This window comes from Monodelphis domestica, chromosome 2 (genome assembly GCF_027887165.1).
Source record: "Monodelphis domestica isolate mMonDom1 chromosome 2, mMonDom1.pri, whole genome shotgun sequence".
In the NCBI taxonomy this organism is placed as follows: domain Eukaryota; kingdom Metazoa; phylum Chordata; class Mammalia; order Didelphimorphia; family Didelphidae; genus Monodelphis; species Monodelphis domestica.
The window spans coordinates 163,867,097-163,886,902 of record NC_077228.1 but is presented as its reverse complement, the minus strand read 5'-3'; the positions used below and the strand labels follow the sequence as shown (position 1 = coordinate 163,886,902).

At 36.9% G+C, this 19,806-nt stretch overlaps 1 protein-coding gene across 1 annotated transcript in view; it reads right to left on the bottom strand.

Moving 5' to 3' along the window:
• The window catches only part of LOC107651323 (SLAM family member 7-like), a 29,708-nt gene extending 13,756 nt beyond the window's left edge, over positions 1–15,952 (bottom strand). The window contains exons 1-2 of the mRNA XM_016430266.2: positions 15,810–15,952; positions 822–1,130 (exon numbers count right to left, since the gene is read on the bottom strand). Of these exons, the coding sequence (XP_016285752.2) occupies positions 822–1,130; positions 15,810–15,861 (361 nt within the window). The 5' untranslated portion in view covers positions 15,862–15,952. The remainder of the gene's footprint in view (positions 1–821; positions 1,131–15,809) is intronic.
• Positions 15,953–19,806: the final 3,854 nt, after the last annotated feature.

Below are 19,806 nucleotides of genomic sequence, written 5' to 3'. Positions count from 1 at the left end.
ATACTACTTTTCTTTCTCATCTCTTCCTTTCCTATCCAGCTGCACTCTTTTGGACTTTTCTGTCACACCTCAAGGAATCTCATCATCCTGCAAGGCCACATCAGCCTTAAAATTCACCTCATCAGTACCTTCTGTCCCTCAGATCCCTTTGACTTGTGAGCAGAAAGGAGAGCTTTTCCCCAAACTTTCATTTAAGAGCAACACTTAAGACTCTCTTCTTTTTTCCCATTGGTTGCCCACTTTTGAACTTCTCCATCAAGTCCCTGTGACAGATACTTTCCTCCACCTTCCCTCCACTTTCCATCTTCCTTTTGTGCATTTTCTCCCATTAGTTTGAAATCTCTTTGAAGGTGGAGGCTATCTTTTTTCATATTTCTATCTCTACCTCTTAGCACAGATGTTCAATAAATGTTTATTGATTGGATTTTTCTTGTTCTCTTTTCATTGACATCCTTTACTTTTACCTCTTCCTCATCTCCTTTCTTTCTCCTTTCTATTTCCCTTCTTCTCCCAAGGTCTCCAGTGACTATCTCCAAAATTGACTTTAGCAGACAAAGCTAGGGGAAATAGATGGAAATTTAAAGAGGAAAATTTAGGCTCAATGTCAGGGAAAATTTTCTAAAAATTAGAGTTATATAAAATTGGAATGACCTGTCTCAGGAGGTGGTGGCTTTTCCCCACCTTGAAAGTCTTTAAGCTCACACTGGATGACCATTCCAACTCTCAAAATTCTGAAATTCTATGAACTTCAGCATTCATCAGTTGAGTCATGTTGAGGTTCTTTGTTATGCTCCTTCTTGCTTCATCTCTGCTTAACTTACCATATACATCCAGCCTGATGTGCTCTGAGTGTTCCTGACTTGATTTGGATGAGAAAGTCTGGAGCTTATAGGTGCTACTATCTTCCTTCTGAACGTGTTTGATACATATGGCGATATTATTAACATCAAAGGAGATTCGAGGTTTCATGTTTGTTTCAAATATTGTAGTTCCTTCTTCTCTGGTCCATCTTAGGATCTTCTGGGTCTTGTTGTAAAACCATGAAGCTTCTGAAAGTTCTTTATAGGGCTCAGAGTTCTCAAGACTTACAGAGTCACCAACAGCACTTATTACTTGTCTTGCTGAATAAACTGCCAACCAGAGTTAGAGCAAGAACAGTGTTAGTGATAGGACAATAACAATAGATATTCAAGAATCATATCCTAGGAGGCAGAGTCAAGATGGCAGCTTAGGAGCATCAATAGCTCAGACCTCTGAAAACCCTTCCTTACTGATCACAAACTGAATGCTCCTAGGGGACTAAAAATCAAACCTAACAACAAGACAGAGCCAGGGAACCCTCCTGCTGGACTCAATTCAAAAGAAGGTAACCCCCCCCCCCCAAAGCCAAAATCCGAGAATACTCGGGCTTAGGGAGAAGACAGAGAGAAGGTCCCAGGACCCATCCCCCCACCTAGAGTGCAAAGCCTCCAATGGCAATGGGAACCTCTGGGCGAGCTAAGGTGCTGGTCTGGAGGGTGTACCTTGTGGACAGGGCTGTGCCAGGTTCAGAGGGTCGAACACAAACAGCTGGAGAGGGAGTGAAGAGCTGGCAGCCTGGACAGGAGGGCTGACACCTTTAATATTGCTCCAGCCTTCCAGGAGGTTTTGGCCTCAGGTCACATCCAGCCCAACCCAGCTGAATTTAATCCCATCAAGAATCTTCAGAGCTCAGGGAAATCCAAGCTCCAACATGGCTCCCTCACTGACTGCTGGACTTTAATCCAATCAAAAGCCTCCAGAGGACAGGGAAGCTCAAATGCCAACACTCCTCCCCCAGAGACTGCTCTGAGAGATCTGACAAAGCTCCAAGAGGGGACACTGACAAAAAGCCCCAAAACCAAAAAAAAAAATGAGAGGAGCAAGAACACAGAGAAATACAGGGAGCAAAGAAGGAATAAATATGAGCAAACAACAGAAAAAGAAGAAAGAAATTACAATTGACAGCTTCTGCACAGGCAATGAAAAAAAACAATACACAGGAGGAGGCAAGTAATACAACAGAAATCACAGTGAATTGGATATAAGTTTTGGAAGAACTCAAAATGCAAATCAAAACACAATTAAAAGAGGCTGAAGACATTTGGGAAAAGAATTTAAAAACCAAGATAAGACATCTGGAAACAGAAAATAGTGTCTTGAAAGCCAAAATCAACCAGCTTGAAAGTGAGGCAAAGGAGATGAAAGATGAGGCAAAGAAGAGGAAAGAGGAGGCAAAGGAGATGAGAGATAAGGTAAAGAGAATGAAAGATGACTTCCAAAGAAAATCAGACCAGAAGAAGAAGGATGACCAAAAAGCCAGGAATGAAATCCAGTCTTTAAGAACCAGAATACAACAACTAGAATTAAGTGACCTCACAAGGCAGCAGGACACTATAAAACAAAATCAAAAGAATGAAAAAATTGAGAAAAATATGAAACATCTCATTCACAAAACATGATTTAGAAAATCGTTTGAGGAGAGACAATTTAAGAATCATTGGTTACCAGAAGACCATGACAAAAGAAAAATCCTGGACATAATACTACAGGAAATTATTCAAGAAAACTGTGCCGATATTCTAGAACAGGAGGGAAAAGTGGAGATTGAAAGAATCCACAGATCACCTCCTGTACTTAATCGCTAACTGACAACACCCAGGAATGTTATAGCCAAATTCAAGAACAATTAGACCAAAAAAAAAAGATATTATAAGCTGCCAAGAAGAAGTCATTCAGATACCAAGGAACCACAATGAGGATAATGCAGGATCTGGCTGCATCCACACTGAAGGACTGAAAGGCATGGAATACAATATTCTGGAAAGCAAGGGAACTAGGTCTACAAGCAAGTATCAACTACCCAGCAAAACTGACTATATTCTTACAGGGGAAAGTATGGTCATTCAACAAAATAGAAGAATTCCAAGAATTTGTAAATAAAAGACAAGACCTGAATAGAAAATTTGATTCCCAAGCACAGAACTCAAGAGAATCATCAAAAGGTAATTAAATTAAAGGGGGGGGGGGAGAAGAAAAAGAAAACAAAAGAAAAGAAAAACATTTTTTTTAAAAGAGAATAAGTTAAAATGATATGTATCCCTATAAGAAAAGAGGTCATTGGTAACTTTTAAAAATTGTTATTTTCAACTGGGCAGCTAGAAGAATTACACTTAGAGGGAACAGTGACAAACTCTATAGGATGAAATGACAAGACATAAATAGGTATATAGACATATGTAGGCATAAATACATATATAAGTGTGTGTGTGTGTATATATATATATATATATATATATATATATACAACTAGAGCTAAAAAAGAGGTTAATAAAAAAGAAATGGAAAAAGAAGCCAAGGGGGTTAATTTATATGTCGCAAAGAAGCTCACAGTAGGAGCTGGGAGAACATTAATACACTGGAAGGGTAAAGAGGTTGGAGATAGGGAATACTCAACATTTACATGGATTGAAAGTGACGCACAGAAGGAAGAACAACCCAATCAGTTGGGGCATAGAATAGATTTGCACCTTATAGGGGAGTAGAAGGGTAATAAATAAACTGGTGAGGAGGGAAGAAGTACAAGGGAGGGAGAGGGTGGGGGTAGTTTTAGAAAGACTGCAAGGCAAATAAGGGGGAAATAAGAAGGGAGGGGGTAGAAAGGGAAGTAAAATAAGAATGGGAACTAGGGGGATTGACTAAAAACAAACATTTGTGTAGAAGGAAAAAAGTGAAAGAAGAAAAGGCAGGACCAGGAGTAGAAATCAAAATGCGGGGAAATACACAGCTAGTAATCATAACTCTGAATGTGAATGGAATGAACTCACCCATAAAAAGCAAGCAAATAGCAGAGTGGATTAGAATCCAAAACCCTACCATATGCTGTCTACAAGAAACACGTCTGAGGAAGGTAGATACACATAGGGTGAAAGTAAGAAGATGAAGCCAAATCTATTGGGCATCAACTGACCAAAAGAAGGCAGGAGTCACAATCATGATATCTGACAAAACCAAAGTAAAAATAAATCTAGTTAAAAGAGACAGAAAAGGTAATTACATCTGTAAATATATTTTTAACCAAGCCGAGTTAGCTATTTAAAAAGATTGACTGACTTAAGCAAGTAATAAAGAGAGAAAGGAAAGAGATTTCACAGAAATTCGAGGGTTTTCGTCACAACCAACATGGTCAGCTAAAACTGTAAAGATAATTTTAGCTTTATAACTTAAAATCTAAATAATTGGTCACCAGGGAAAATTTCCAAATAATAAAATACCCAAGTCAGCTGGTAATTATGGTGATTTTAATTAGTATAGACAGAAGGAATTAAGAAAAGGAGAGAAAGAGAGAGAGAGAGAGAGAGAGAGAGAGAGAGAGAGAGAGAGAGAGAGAGAGAGAGAGAGAGAGAGAGAGAGAGAGAGAATTGATTTAAATTGCTCTGGCTCAGGCTGAGCCAGGCAGTAGTTAAAGACCTTGGCCAAAGTGGCCTCCCTGAGCCTAAGGGAAAGGGAGTCAGTCTTATCACTCACCATGAGACCATCTCCAGGAAGCTGTCAGAGGGGGATCCCCCAGGCTGAGTTCCAGTCCTCACTGAATTGAACTCCAAACTGAATTGCACTCCAAACTGAATTCAATTTTAATTGACTTTTTTAGCCTCCTTTTAAAGAAATTTTCTCTTATGTCACCTAACCCTAAATTTTTATGTCTACCAATCACAGCAGACACTTTTTTACAGGACTGCCAATTCTTTAGTTCTCACCTTCTTTGATTAGATTTTCTCCAGGACTGTCCACTCTTTATTTCTCACCTTCTCTGGTTAGATTATATCTTTAGAGTACTTCACACTTCTTTGTTAAGTTCACCTTTTGTGAGTTACTTGACCTTTTTGTGATTAATTTAACCTTTATAGGTACTTAACACCCTTTTGTATTAGATCTAAAAATAGACTTAGCTTAAGTTTTAGCTTTACTATAAGCTATGAGTTAAGTACCTTCATTGTTCAATCAGTAGTTTACAACTTTATCTTCCCCTAAAGTATGTCTAATTAGGTTTGAGTAATTTTAAAATTCACACATCCTGATAAAAGGCAGTATAGACGATGAGGTAATATCAGTACTCAGGAGAAACTAGGGGAGCTCAAGGATGAAATAGATAGAAAAACTATACTAGTGGGAATCCTGAACCTTTCTCTATCAGAACTAGATAAATCAAACCAAAAAATAAATAAGAAAAAGGTAAGAGAAGTAAATGGAATCTGAGAAACAATTAGAGTTAGTAGATATGTGGAGAAAAATAAACAGGGACAAAAAGGAATACACCTTCTTTTCAGCAGCACATAGAACATTTACAAAAGTTGACCATGTACTAGCGTATAAAAGCATTGCAAACAAGTGCAAAAGAGCAGAAATAATGAATGCAACCTTCTCAGATTACAATGCAATGAAAATAATAATTATTAAGGGCACATGGAGATGTAAATAAAAAATTAATTGGAAATTAAACAATATGATTCTCCAAAACCAGTTAGTTAAAGAATAAAATCATAGGAACAATTAATAACTTCATTGAAGAAAATGACAATGATGAGACATCCTTTCAAAACCTATGGGATGCAGCCAAAGCAGAATTCAGGGGAAATCTATATCCTTGATTTCATATATTAACAAATTAGGGAGGGCAGAGGTCAATGAATTGGGCATGCAAATTAAAAAACTAGAAAGTGAACAAATTAAAAATCCTCAGATGAAGACTAAATTAGAGATCCTAAAAAATCAAAGGAGAAATTAATAAAGTTGAAAGTCAAAGGACTATTGATTTAATAAATAAGACTAGAAGCTGGTACTTTGAAAAAATAAATAAAATAGACAAAGTACTGGTAAGTGTAAATAAAAAAAGGAAAGAAGAAAACCGAATCGACAGTATCCAAGATGAAAATGGAGACCTCACCTCTAATGAAAAGGAAATTAAGGCAATCATTAAAAATTATTATGCCCAATTATATGGCAACAAATATGGCAATGTAGGTGATATGGATGAATACTCACAAAAATATAAATTGCCTATACTAATGGAGGAAGAAATAGATTACCTAAACAACCCCTTATCAGAAAAAGAAATTGAACAAGCCATCAAAGAACTTCCTAAGAAAAAATCCCCAGGGCCTGATGGATTCACTTGTGAATTCTATCAAACATTCAAAGAACAACTAATCCCAATATTATACAAACTATTTGACAGAATGAGCCAAGAAGCAGTTCTACCAAATTCATTTTACGACACAAATATGGTACTGATACCAAAGTCAGGCAGGTCAAAAAAAGATAAAGAAAACTATAGACCATTCTCCTTAATGAATATAGATGAAAAAATCCTAAATAGGATACTAGCAAAAAGACTCCAGTAAGTCATCACAAGGGTTACTCACTATGACCAAGTAGGATTCATACCAGGAATGTGTAATGGTAGAAATTTTAGGCTTCTGGGAGAGGTTATAATATTGTAATGGCTAAAAATGTGGCTACAGGATTTATGTAATATTGAACAATGGCCGCCAAGGAATTTACTTATGAAATTCCTAAAATGAAACACTCAAGTCAGAATGGAGTTTATGGAGGTTTAATCACACTGGAAGTAGAGAAAGGAGAGGGAGAGAAGGAGAGAAGAGAATGTGTATGCCCAATTATATGGCAACAAATATGGCAATCTAGGTGAAATGGATGAATACTTATAAAAATATAAATTGCCTAGACTAATAGAGGAAGAAATAGATTACCTAAACAACCCCATATCAGAAAAAAGAAATTGAACAAGCCATCAAAGAACTCCCTAAGAAAAAATCCCCAGGGCCAGATGGATTCACAAATGAATTCTATCAAACATTCAAAGAACAACTAATCCCAATATTATACAAACTATTTGACAGAATAAGCAAAGAAGGAGGGCTACCAAATTCAATTTATGACACAAATATGGGTACTGATCCCAAAGCCAGGCAGTTCAAAAACAGAGAAAGAAAACTATAGACCAAACTCCCTAATGAATATAGATGCAAAAATCTTAAATAGAATACTAGCAAAAAGACTCCAGCAAGTCATCCAGGTAGGATTCATACCAGGAATGCAAGGATAGTTCAATATTAGGAAAACCATCCACATAATTGACCATATTAACAAGCAAACCAATAGAAATCACATGATTATCTCAATAGATGCAGAAAAAGCCTTTGATAAAATACAACACATATTCCTATTGAAAATACTAGAAAGGATAGGAATAAAAGGGCCTTTCCTAAAAATAATAAACAGTATAAATCTAAAACCATCAGCAAACATTATCTGCAATGGGGATAAACTAGAAACCTTCTCAATAAGATCAGGAGTGAAACAAGGATGCCCATTATCACCTCTATTATTTGACATTGTAGTAGAAACACTAGCAATAGCAATTAGAGAAGAAAAAGAAATTGAAAGTATTAAAATTGGCAATGAAGAGACCAACCTATCACTCTTTGCAGATGATATGATGGTCTACTTAAAGAATTCTAGAGAATCAACCAAAAAGCTAGTCAAAATAACCAACAACTTTAGCAAAGTTGCAGGATACAAAATAAACCCACATAAGTCATCAGCATTTCTATTTGTCTCCAACCCATATCAACAGCAAGAATTAGAAAGAGAAATTCTATTTAAAATCACCCTAGATGGTATAAAATACTTAGGAATCTATCTGCTGAGACAAACACAGGAACTATATGAACACAACTACAAAACACTCTCCGCACAATTAAAACTAGATCTAAACAATTGGAAAAACATTGATTTCTCATGGGTAGGACAAGCTAACATAATAAAAATGACAATCCTACCCCAATTGATTTACTTATTTAGTGCCATACTCATTGAACTACCAAAAAACTTTTTTACTGAATTAGAAAAAAACATAACAAAGTTCATTTGGAAGAAATCATGAAAAAAATGCAAAGGAAGGAGGACTTACAGTCCCAGATCTCAAACTATACTATAAAGCAGTGGTCATCAAAACAATTTGGTACTGGCAAGAGACAGAAAGGAGGATCAATGGAATAGGCTTGGGGTAAGTGACCTCAGTAAGACAGACTATGATAAGCCCAAAGATCCCAGTTTTGGGGACCAAAAGCCACTATTTGATAAAAACTGCTGGGAAACTTGGAAGACAGTATGGGAGAGATTAGGTTTGGATCAATATCTCATACCCTACACCAAGATAAACTCAGAATGGGTGAATGACCTGAATATAAAGAAGGAAACTATAAGCAAATTAGGCAAACACAGAATAGTATACTTGTCAGATATTTGGGAAAGGAAAAACTGAAAAACAAGCAAGAAGTAGAAAAAATCACAAAATGTAAAATCAATAATTTTGATTACATCAAATTAAAAAGTTTTTGTACAAACAAAACTAATGCATCCAAAAGTAGAAGAGAAGCAACAAATTGGGAAACAATCTTCATTATAAAAACCTCTGACAAAGTTCTAATTACTCAAATTTATAAAGAGCTAAACCAATTGTACAAAAAATCAAGCCATTCTCCAATTAAATAGGCAAGGGACATGAATAGGCAATTTTAAGTTAAAGAAATCACAACTATTAATAAGCACATGAAAAAGTGCTCTAAATCTCTTATAATCAGAGAGATGCAAATCAAAGCAACTCTGAGGTATCACCTCACACCTAGTAGATTGGCTAACATGACAGCTATGGAAAGTAATGAATGCTGGAGGGGATGTGGCAAAGTAGGGACATTAATTCATTGCTGGTGGAGTTGTGAATTGATCCAACCATTCTGGAGGGCAATTTGGAATTATGCCCAAAGGGCGCTAAAAGATTGTCTGCCCTTTGATCCAGCCATAGCACTGCTGGGTTTGTACCCCAAAGAGATAATAAGGAAAAAGACATGTACAAAAATATTCATAGCTGCGCTCTTTGTGGTGGCCAAAAAAAAATGGAAAATGAGGTGATGCCCACCAATTGGGGAATGGCTGAACAAATTGTGGTATCTGTTGGTGATGGAATACTATTGTGCTCAAAGGAATAATAAAGTAGTCCATGGGGACTGAAACAACCTCCAGGAAGTGATGCAGAGTGAAACCAGGAGAACATTGTATACAGAGACTGATACACTGTGGTACAATCAAATATAATGGACTTCATTAGTGGCAATGCAGTGATCCTGAAAAACTAGCAGGAATCTATGAGAAAAACCACTATCCACATTCAGAGGAAACACTGGGAGTAAAAACACCGAAGGAAAACAACTGCTTGAATACATGGGTTGAGGGGATATGACTGGAAATGTAGACTCTAAATGAACATCCCAATGCAAACACCAACAACATGGAAATAGATTCTGATCGCGGACAGAAACAATACCCAATGAAATTGCTCATGGGCTGTGGGAACAGTGAGTGGAGGGAAGGGAAGGAAATAATGTGATCATTGTAACCAAGGAATAATATTCTATATTGACTAAATAAACTAAGTTTTAAAAAAGAATTATATCCTATATGGGAAAACTATATGGTTCAGTGGATTGAGAGCCAGGTCTAGAGGCAAGAGGTTCTGGTTTCAAATGTGGCCACAGACACTTCGTAGCTGTGTGATTCTGGGTAAGTCACTTTATCCCCATTGCCTAGCCCTTATCACTCTTTTGCCTTAGACCTGATACTTGGTCTTGATTCTAAGACAGAAGGTAAAAAAAAAAATTTAAAGCAAATTAGGAACTCTCAGTGAAAATCAAAGCATACTTTTCTCACTTTAATTCCTTTCTTTTTTCCAGTATGTTAATGTAGAAATATATTTTGCATGATTTCACATAGATAATTGCTATCATATTGCTTGCCTTCTCAGTGGGCAGGGGAATACTGAGAAGGAAGAAGTAAATTTAGAACTCAAAATTAAAAAAAAAAAGAATATTTTAAATAAATAAATGTTAAAAAAATTTAAACTTAAATCAATAATTCAATAGATATTTATGAAATGTCTACTATACTCACAGCATTCTGCTAGGTACTAGAGAAAAACAATATCAAAACAATTCCTGCTCTCAGAGCCTTATTTTCTACTATGGTGTTACTATAAGTGAATAGGTAAGTATATACAAGATGATTTGAGGAGAGAGAGAGAGAGAGAGAGAGCTAAGACTGAGGGGAAATTAAAAAAAATTTACTACAGGACATGACACATGGAGGAAGCTAGAGATTCTAAAAGGTTGTGGTGTAGAAAGAATAAAATCTAGGCATAATATGTAGTAAATGTAAAACTACAACGGTATGAAGTGGAATTCTGAGTTCATTGAACATCAAATTCATTACTCTGGCTGAAACAGATTTTGTAAAGTGGAATATTGTAAATAATCCTGGAAAGAGAAGCTAAAGCCAGTTTGTTAAGGATTTTAAGTGCCAAACTAAATAGTTTATAATTTACTCTTGAGAAGAACAAAAGTCACCAGAGCTTCATAATTAAAGGCCTGACAAGGTCAGGTTTGTGCTCTAGGAAGATAATTTTGACAACTGCACAGAGGATGAATATGCATTAAAAGGGGAGGAAGGCTAGAATCAAAAAGTTCAATTAGGAATTTATTATAATAATCCTACATTAAGTTTAAAACTACACTAAAACTTTGAGGACCCAATATATAGTAGAAATCACCATGAGAAAGAGTGAGAATGTTGTGGAAGAAGAGATGAAGGTCAGAGAGGAAATGTGAAGGACACTCAGGTTAAGATATGGATATAGATAGTGATCACATAAGGGAGAATAAAGAGGTAAAATAGAATATGTGGCAGAAGGATAAATATTGATGAGGAATAAAGATAAAGCCATGGAATTTAGCAATTAAAATATTTTTATAATCTTGGAACAAATAGGTTCAGTTTAGCAATTAATTATAACACCTAGAGAACAAATGGGAGTAGAGTCAATTTATGTAGCTAGATTTTTTAAAGGAGTTTTGGAGGCAACTAGGTGGCTCAGTGGAATGAGAGCCAGGCCTAGAGACAGGATGTCCTGAGATAAAATCTGACCTCAGACACTTCCTAGCTGTGTTGCCCTGTGCAAGTCACTTTTACCTCCAATGCCTAGTTCTTACTGCCCTACTGCTTTGCAACCAAAACCTGGTATTAATTTTAAGATGAAAGATAAGGGTTATAACAAAAAAATGAATAAATAAAGAAGTTTAGCTATAAAAAAGAAGAAAGATATAGGATGATAGCTCATAATCTTGAAATGATGTGGGTAAAAAATGAAATAAAATTTAACCTGTGATACATAAGTGTAAAATCTTACATATAACATTTTCTTTTATTATTTTTAAATACCATTCTATACATATAGAATGGGGAGACCGATTTCTAACAATTCATGAAAAAATCTGGAAATTTTTCGAATCAACCAAAAGGTCAATGTAAGATTGGACTGCTAAAAAAGATGAGATTATTTTGGACTATATTAATAGAAATTTATATAAGGTCTAGTTGGTTCTCATATGAAATACCATGCTTAGTGTGGGTCACCACATTTCTTTGCTTCATTGAAGGATTTAGAAAATACAGGATGAAAAGAAGTAGACAGATCTTAAACTCATACCTATGGTGGAAGTTCTCATATTCATGAGATCAATCAATATAATGTTCAAACTTGAATTCTTTGAAATATCTAACTATTCACCCTTGTGAATATGATTCTGAATTTGAATCAAATTCTAATGGGTCTGTGTATGACCCTTTCTCCAATGGCTCTATGTTTAGACTTGAATTAATTTCTAGATCTTAATGAGAAACATCAGAATTAACCCAATAAAACAATGATGTATGCCCTGAAAGGAACCCTGAAAATATTCCTGGACAAGAATGGTTCAGACTAACCCTGAGTGATTGTTGAGTTCCTGCAGAGAACTCCAAGGCTATCTTCTTCCATTGTTATAAAAGTCATATCCTGGTCTATATTCCAAACTGCTGGGGAACAACTCTTGTTGCTAGATAGAAGTTTCTTCCTTGTTGTCCAATCCCAGAGATTCCCTTTCCCTCTTACTTAGAATACTATAGAATTTGTAACCTACTCCTACTCCCTGGGTTTGGTTTATTCCAACCCATGCACATGTATCTTGTTTTCTCTCTCTTAAAGGAAATAAACAATTTTGCTGAGCACACTGTGGCTCTCTGTTTTTTAGGGAAAGTTATCTTGTCCTCTTTTTTTAAGGACTAACAATAAGTGGTGGTCAGCACTTGGATAAGTAAGTGGAAGCCACTCTTGCTCTCTGGGATCTGGCTGAGATGAAGTACCTACAGGGGCATATTTTGCTCTTCTCAGATTAAATTTTAGCAGTGAGTCCTTTCTCCAATTCCAATTCCTGAAGGTCCCATCTTTTTGGTCAAGTTCTCTTTTCCATTGAGAGAATGAATAATAAGGAAAAAGACCTGTACAAGAATATTCATAGCTGCACTCTTTGTGGTAGCAAAAAAAAAAAAATTGGAAAACGAGCGGATGCCCTTCAATTGGAGATGGCTGAACAAATTGTGGTATCTGTTGGTGATGGAATACTATTGTGCTCAAAGGAATAATGAACTGGAGGAATTCTGTGTGAACTGGAACAACCTCCAGGAAGTGATGCAGAGTGAGAGGAGCAGAACCAGGAGAACATTGTACACAGAGACTGATACACTGTGGTACAATTGAATGTAATGGACTTCTACATTAGTGGCAATGCAGTGATCCTGAAAAACTAGCAGGAATCTATGAAAAGGAACACTATCCACATTCAGAGGAAAAACTATGGGAGTAGAAACACAGAAGAAAAATAACTGCTTGATTACATGGGTTGAGGGGATATGGTTGGGGATGTAGACTCTAAATGATCATCCTAGTGCAAACATCAATAGCATGGAAATAGGTTCTGATCAAGGACACATGTAATATCCAGTGGAATTGTGCATCAGCTACGGGAAGGGTGGGCATAGGGGAGGGAGAGAAATAATATGATTCTTGTAACCAAGGAATAATGTTCTAATTGACTAAATACATTTTTCAAAAAAATAAAAATAAAAAATAGAAATAATGCTTGTGTAATATCTATTCCATCTGAATGTAGTCAGCAACTGAACATACTCAGCTGTAGAAAACCCATTTGATTTTTACTATTTTCTTTATACAACTGGAAGTTAAATGTAGCTATACACCCTGTTCCTAGATTTTTATTTTAATTGGAATAAAGTCAGCCTCATATGTAAATTCATTTATGTAAGTAAATTCAACTTAGAGACAGAGAAACTGTCTGCAAAGAGTATTGTTACCTATGTTTTCATATGTAGTCTCAGATCTTTAATAGCATTTGAGCATCTTAAAGGAATTAGAATTAAAGTAGAAGTTTTTAGAAAGCAAAGAGGATCAGAAAATCCTGTATGTTAAATGTAAACTATTTTAATGGGTCATGTAAAAAGCTAAATTCTCTGAAACTTTCAAGTGAGGCCTGGGTTCCTAATTTGGAATTATTCTTATAATTCTATTATTGAAATGGTCAAAAACCACAAGGTTCTAGATGGTTTTTACCATATCAGCTAGTAAATGGAGAAGAAAAATTTGAAAATCTGTACTAATATGCATTGAGATCTGCTTTATAAAATATCTTAGAAGGAACATCTAAGGAATCTCTACAACTAACTTAGAACCAAAGAGCAAATCTGAGAGGAGACCTATCCAAAGATATCCAAGAAAATGGGTTTTTCTAAATCAAACAACTACATGAGTCTTCTGAGAACTGAGATGAAATTTATAGACATTGGAAATGAGCTACTAAAATACAAAGAGGAAAAAAATGAGAAAGGATCTGTTTTTCCAAAAATAATTATTGCTGCTCTTTTTGTAGTGGCAAAGAATTGGAAACTAAAGAGATATTCCTCAATTGGGAAAAGACTGAACAAATTGTAGTATATGAGGGTGAGGAAATGCTATTGTGCTATAAGGAATGATGAACAGGATGATTTCAGAAAAAGCTGGAAAGACCTATATGAACTGATGCAGAGTGAAATAAAGAGAACCAGGAGATCATTATACACAGTAACTGCAATATTGTGGAACAATCAAATGTAATAGACGTTGCTAATAACAGCAATACAATGAACCAGGAGAATTCTGAGGTACTGAAAAAAAAAATGCTATCCACCTCTAGAGAAAGAACTGTTCAATAGAAATTCAGATGAAAACATATGATTTATCACTTCTATATTTGGGTATATGTTTTGGGGGTTTAGATTTATAAGATTATTCACTTACAAAAATTAATAAAATGGAAATATTTTTGCATGGTAATACATTTATAATCCAGATTGAATTGCTTGTCAGCTCCAGGAGGGGAGAGGGAAGAAGGAAGGGAAACAATATGTATCATAAAACATCAGAAAAAATTATGTGGAAATTTATCATTAAAATAAAAAAATCCAAATTAAAAAGTGCAAAGAGATTTGACGTTAGTTAACACTGATAATCATTATTGTATTACTTTAGCTTTTTGTTTCGCTATATCTGTATATTGAATTCTTCCATTTTTTAATGCCTTTGTGTTTGTTAAATGTCTCCTGACTATTATGTCAAGTTACACAAAACTGATGGTGACCAGACTTATGGTCCACCAAGCTTTTCCTTCTTATATGCTTCTTGACTATTTTCCCAACATCTAACAGTTCCTGGTACATAGCAACTACTTTTAATAAATTTGTGCTGATTTCTTAAAATTGAATTGGACCCCAATGAAGTAGGCTAAACAGGTTTAATTATCCCCAGTGTGACTGATGAGGAAGAAATAGATACTAAATAATTTGTTCAATGCCAAGACTCCTAGACTCATGGAATACTTTAATAGAAAGTAATTTAGAATTTATATTATCCATCACTATTATTTTGTAAATAAGGAAGCTAAAATCCAGAGGAGTGAAATGACTTTTCCAAGAATTTAAATGTTCCTGTCTACATCTCCAGTGCTTAAGAAAATGATTTGTACCCATACAAAATTGCTAATAAAAGTAGAGGATACTGGAATAAATAGAGTGAATGAATGAATCTAGGTGACATCGATTGGTGAATAATCCCCTGGAGGCTGTAATAGCAGGAAGTGTAACAGTCCTTTGGCTTTTGACAAAATTTTTGATAAAATTCTTTAGAATTTTATACCTCAGGTAGTCAGTTCAAGCCTATCTCAAACGACTGTTACAGAAGGAAAGGGCTGCAAATCTGACATGTACAAAAAGAATCAGAAGATCTAGACAAAAGATTGTGGCATGATTGGGAGGGAGTTGGAAAGGAACAGTAAAATTGAAAAAAAAAAGAATACAGATCCTAAAACTAGATCTGTAAATTCAGAGAAGTCAGGCAGGTTTCCTAATTTGGATATTATACAATACATTGGAAAGAGCTGGCCTAAGAAAGAGGAAACACGATGCATTCAAGTATATATAGAATAAAAGTCTTCATGTCTGACTTACTCGTCTTTGCTGACTTTGTCAGCACCTCTCCATGACCTCACTGACACACATCTTAACTCCCTTCCTTTGTCTGTATCTCTCTTTTGATCTCTTCTTATTAAAATGGGAGTTAGACTCAAATAAAATAAGGCTGTGCCTCCTAACTCCCAAGAGTTCAATGACTAAGGTTGAAATGATTCTCTGAAGGGACCAGACATTACATGTACTATTGCTTTGTAATTCTATCTTCCAAACCTGGAACCTCCCCCCCCAAAAAAAGATAGCTAAGAATGAATACAAAGTACCTTGTGAGATCATGAGCAACAGCACACACAGCTTCCACCTGCTAAAGGACATTCTGGAATCTCTGAGAATTCAAACCAGTGAAGAGGGAATTCTGATGTTAGTCTCTTACCACCTCTTCTTCTACTGCCTCCTCTTTCTTACCCATGAGACCACATCCTTTCTGTCATAACAGGGGTGGAGCCTGAAAGCAAAACTAAAAATGGGGAACTTATGGTATTTAGAATATTCTTTTTTTTTTCATTCTTGCAACTTCCTGAGTCTCCTTGGGCAACTGAGTTAGCAAAAGTGATGAGGCACCTAATGGATATGGTATTGAGACAAGCATCCTCTATGACTAAATCCTGACTTAAAACCACTTCTACAGAGAAGGGCTAAGAGAATGGTTAGAAAGTTATACCCCAAAGAAAGGAGTAATTCAGCCTACAGAAAGGTGATGATGAGTAAGATTCACAGACAACTTTGCCTGCAGCTTATCACTTTAGTACTGATATCATTACTATTATATCTGATCAGTTCACCCAGCACACATTCTGCCCTACTACAAATTCTTTCAAGTTGTCATACTCCCACACCACTCCAGCTTTCTACATACACATTGCTCCTTGAGCCCCTGACCCAACTCCATCCTGAAGCTGTTTCTTGGATTAATGATATTCTTTCTGAAATTTCCATATCGTGAGAAGGCCAAGTTTTGTAGCTCACTCTCCAATATCAGTTAGACTTTTTAAAAAAATTATATATTTCTGTAGAATATTTTTCCAGGGATACATGATTCATGATTTTTCTCACTCCTCTTCCCTCCCCAATTCAAAAACAATTCCACTGATCTATACCTGTGTCATTGCTCAAAATCTATTTCCATAATGCTCATATTTGCAATAGAGTGATCTTTTAATGCCAAAACCACAATCATATCCCCATCAAACCACATGATAGATCATATGCTTTTCTTCTGCATTTCTATTCCCACTTCTCTGGATGTGGACAGCATTCTTTCTCATAAGTTCCTCTGGATTGTCCTGGATCATTGCATTGCTACTTGTAGGAAAGTCCATTACATTAGACAGTGCAATAATGTATCAGTCTCAGAAATTGAATAAGCCATCAAAGAATACCTAATTAAAAATCCCCAGGTACAGATGGATTCACAGATGAATTCTATCAAACATTCAAAGAACAACTAATCCCAATATTATATAAAATATTTGACAGAATAAGCAAAGAAGGAGTTCTAACAAATTCCTTTTATGACACAAATATGGTACTGATACCAAAGCCAAACAGATCAAAAAGAGAGAAAGAAAACTACAGACCAATCTCCTTAATGAACATAGATGCAAAAATCCTAAATAGGATACTAGCAAAAAGACTCCAGTAAGTGATCATGAGGGTTATTCAGTATGATCAGGTGGGATTTAAACCACGAATGCAAGGATGGTTCAATATTAGGAAAACCATCCACATAATTGACCATATTAACAAGCAAACCAACAGAAATCACATGATTATTTCAGTAGATACAGAAAAAGCCTTTGATAAAATACAACACCCATTCCAATTGAAAACACTAGAAAGCATGGGAATAGAAGGGCCTGTCCTAAAAATAATAAACAGTATGTATCTGAAACCATCAGCAAACATCATCTCCAATGGGAATAAACTAGAATCCTTCCCAATAAGATCAGGAGTGAAACAAGGATGCCCATTATCACCTCTATTGTTTGACATTGTAGTAGAAACACTAGCAATAGCAATTAGAGAAGAAAAAGAAATTGAAGGTATTAAAATTGGCAATGAGGAGACCAACCTATCACTCTTTGCAGATGGTATGATGGTCTACTTAAAGAATTCTAGATTATCAACTAAAAAGCTAATAGAAATAATCAACAACTTTAGCAAATTTGCAGGGTTCAAAATAAATCCACATAAGACATCAGCATTTCTATATATTTCCAACACATCTCAGTAGCAAGAATTAGAAAGAAAAATTCCATTTAACACCACTCTAGACAATATGAAATACTTAGGAATCTATCTGCCAAGACAAATACAGGAACTATATGAACACAACTACAAAACACTTTTCACACAGTTAAAACTAGATCTAAACAATTGGAAAAACATCGGATGAGCTAACATAATAAAAATGACCATCCTACTCAAATTAGTGGTAGTCTCTCGATGACCGAGAATGACAATTGTCTTTGTGCAGTTTCATCTATGGTGTACCCTCATGTGGCTTTGGAGTCCAAAGGCTAAGGCGCACAGTTTGTGGCACATGGGGCATGGGACTCCAGTTGTTACGGGAGGTGCAGTTGTGGCCTGGTGTCGGCGTTCACGCACAGCAGCAAGATGTCGACGTCGCTTATCTTCAAAGGCGGCGGCGGCATGGTGAATGTGGGTTCGCCAGCTGCTTCTGTCAGAGGCAGCGAGTTCTAGTTGCTTTGGTGTCATGCCAGCCCACTTCAAGTTGGACTTTAGCTGATCCTCGAATCTTTTCTTTGGTCAGCCTTGTTTCCTGAGTCCAGCTGACACTCCACCATAGAATACCTGTCTTGGTATTCGCGGTGGGTCCATGCAGATGACGTGTCCAGACCATCGTAGCTGGCTTTTGAGGACCAGGACTTCGATGCTGGTGGAGTTGGCTCTGTCGAGGACTTCCTGATTGGTGATTCGGTCCTGCCATCAGATCCTCATGATTGACTGGAGGGAGCGTTGGTGGGAATTGCTCCAACTGCTTCATGTGCTTCCAGTACAGTGTCCATGTCTCACAACCGTACAGGAGCGAGCTGAGGACCTCTGAGTTATACACTTTGAGCTTCGTCGCAGTGCTTACACCTCTGTGTTGGAGGATTTTGGAGCACAGCCGCCCGAGTGCCTGGCTGGCCTTTTGGATCCTGGCATTAATCTCGTGGTCTAGGGACCCATCGTTGGTGCTGCCCAGATACTTGAACGTGTTGACATTAGAAAGCTGCGTGCCATCGATTGTAATGCACGGCTGGTTAGTTGGCCTCCCTGGTGCAGGTTGGAACAGCACCTCTGTTTTGCTAAGGCTGATAGTCAGGCCAAACAGTTTTGTTGCAGTAGAGAACCATCCACAATGGATTGAAGATGATTTTCTTGGTGGGCCATGAGAGCACAGTCATCTGCGAAGAGAGCTTCCAGGATGAGTCTCTCTGATGTCTTTGTTTTTGTAGTCAGGCGGTGAAGGTCGAATAGTGAGCCATCTAGTCGGTATTTGATGTAGACGCCCAGGTCTAGATCCATCACAGCATGTCATATTACTTGGGTGAAAAATAGGTTGAATAGTACCGGAGCGAGGACACAGCCTTGTTTCATGCCATTGGAGATGTTGAAGCAATTGGAAGTCTCTCCACCAGATAGGACTTCCCCTGTCATGTCAACATGAAAGAACTGGATCAGTTTGATGAATTTTGCTGGGCAACCGAGCTTGCTGAGTATCACCCACAATGTGTCCCTGTTCACTGTGTCGAATGCCTTTGTCAGGTCTATGAAGACAATGTAGAGACTCAGGTTCTGCTCAAGGCATTTTTCCTGCATTTGCCTCACCGTGAAGACCATGTCGATGGTGCTGTGATCTGGTTGGAAGCCACATTGTGATTAAGGCAGGTTCTGCTCTGAAACAGATGACAGGAGTCTGTTGAGTATAACACAGGTGAGGATCTTTCCAGCAGTGGAAATTAGTGAGATGCCTCTGTAGTTGTCACAGGCTGCTCGTGAGCCTTTGTTCTTGTATAGGGCTACGATGGAGTCATCTCTGAGTTCTGGGGGCATGTCTTCCTCTTCCCATATGCTGGTCAGCACTATGTGGAATGCCTGGAGCGCCTTTCCATTTAAGGCCTTATACACCTCGGTTGGGATCCCGTCTTTACTGGGTGCCTTGCCTGCACTCATTTGTTTAATGGCTTTTTGGACTTCCTCTATATGAAGGAGGGACGTCAAGTTGTTCAATGGTGCGGTTTGGGGGGATCTGGT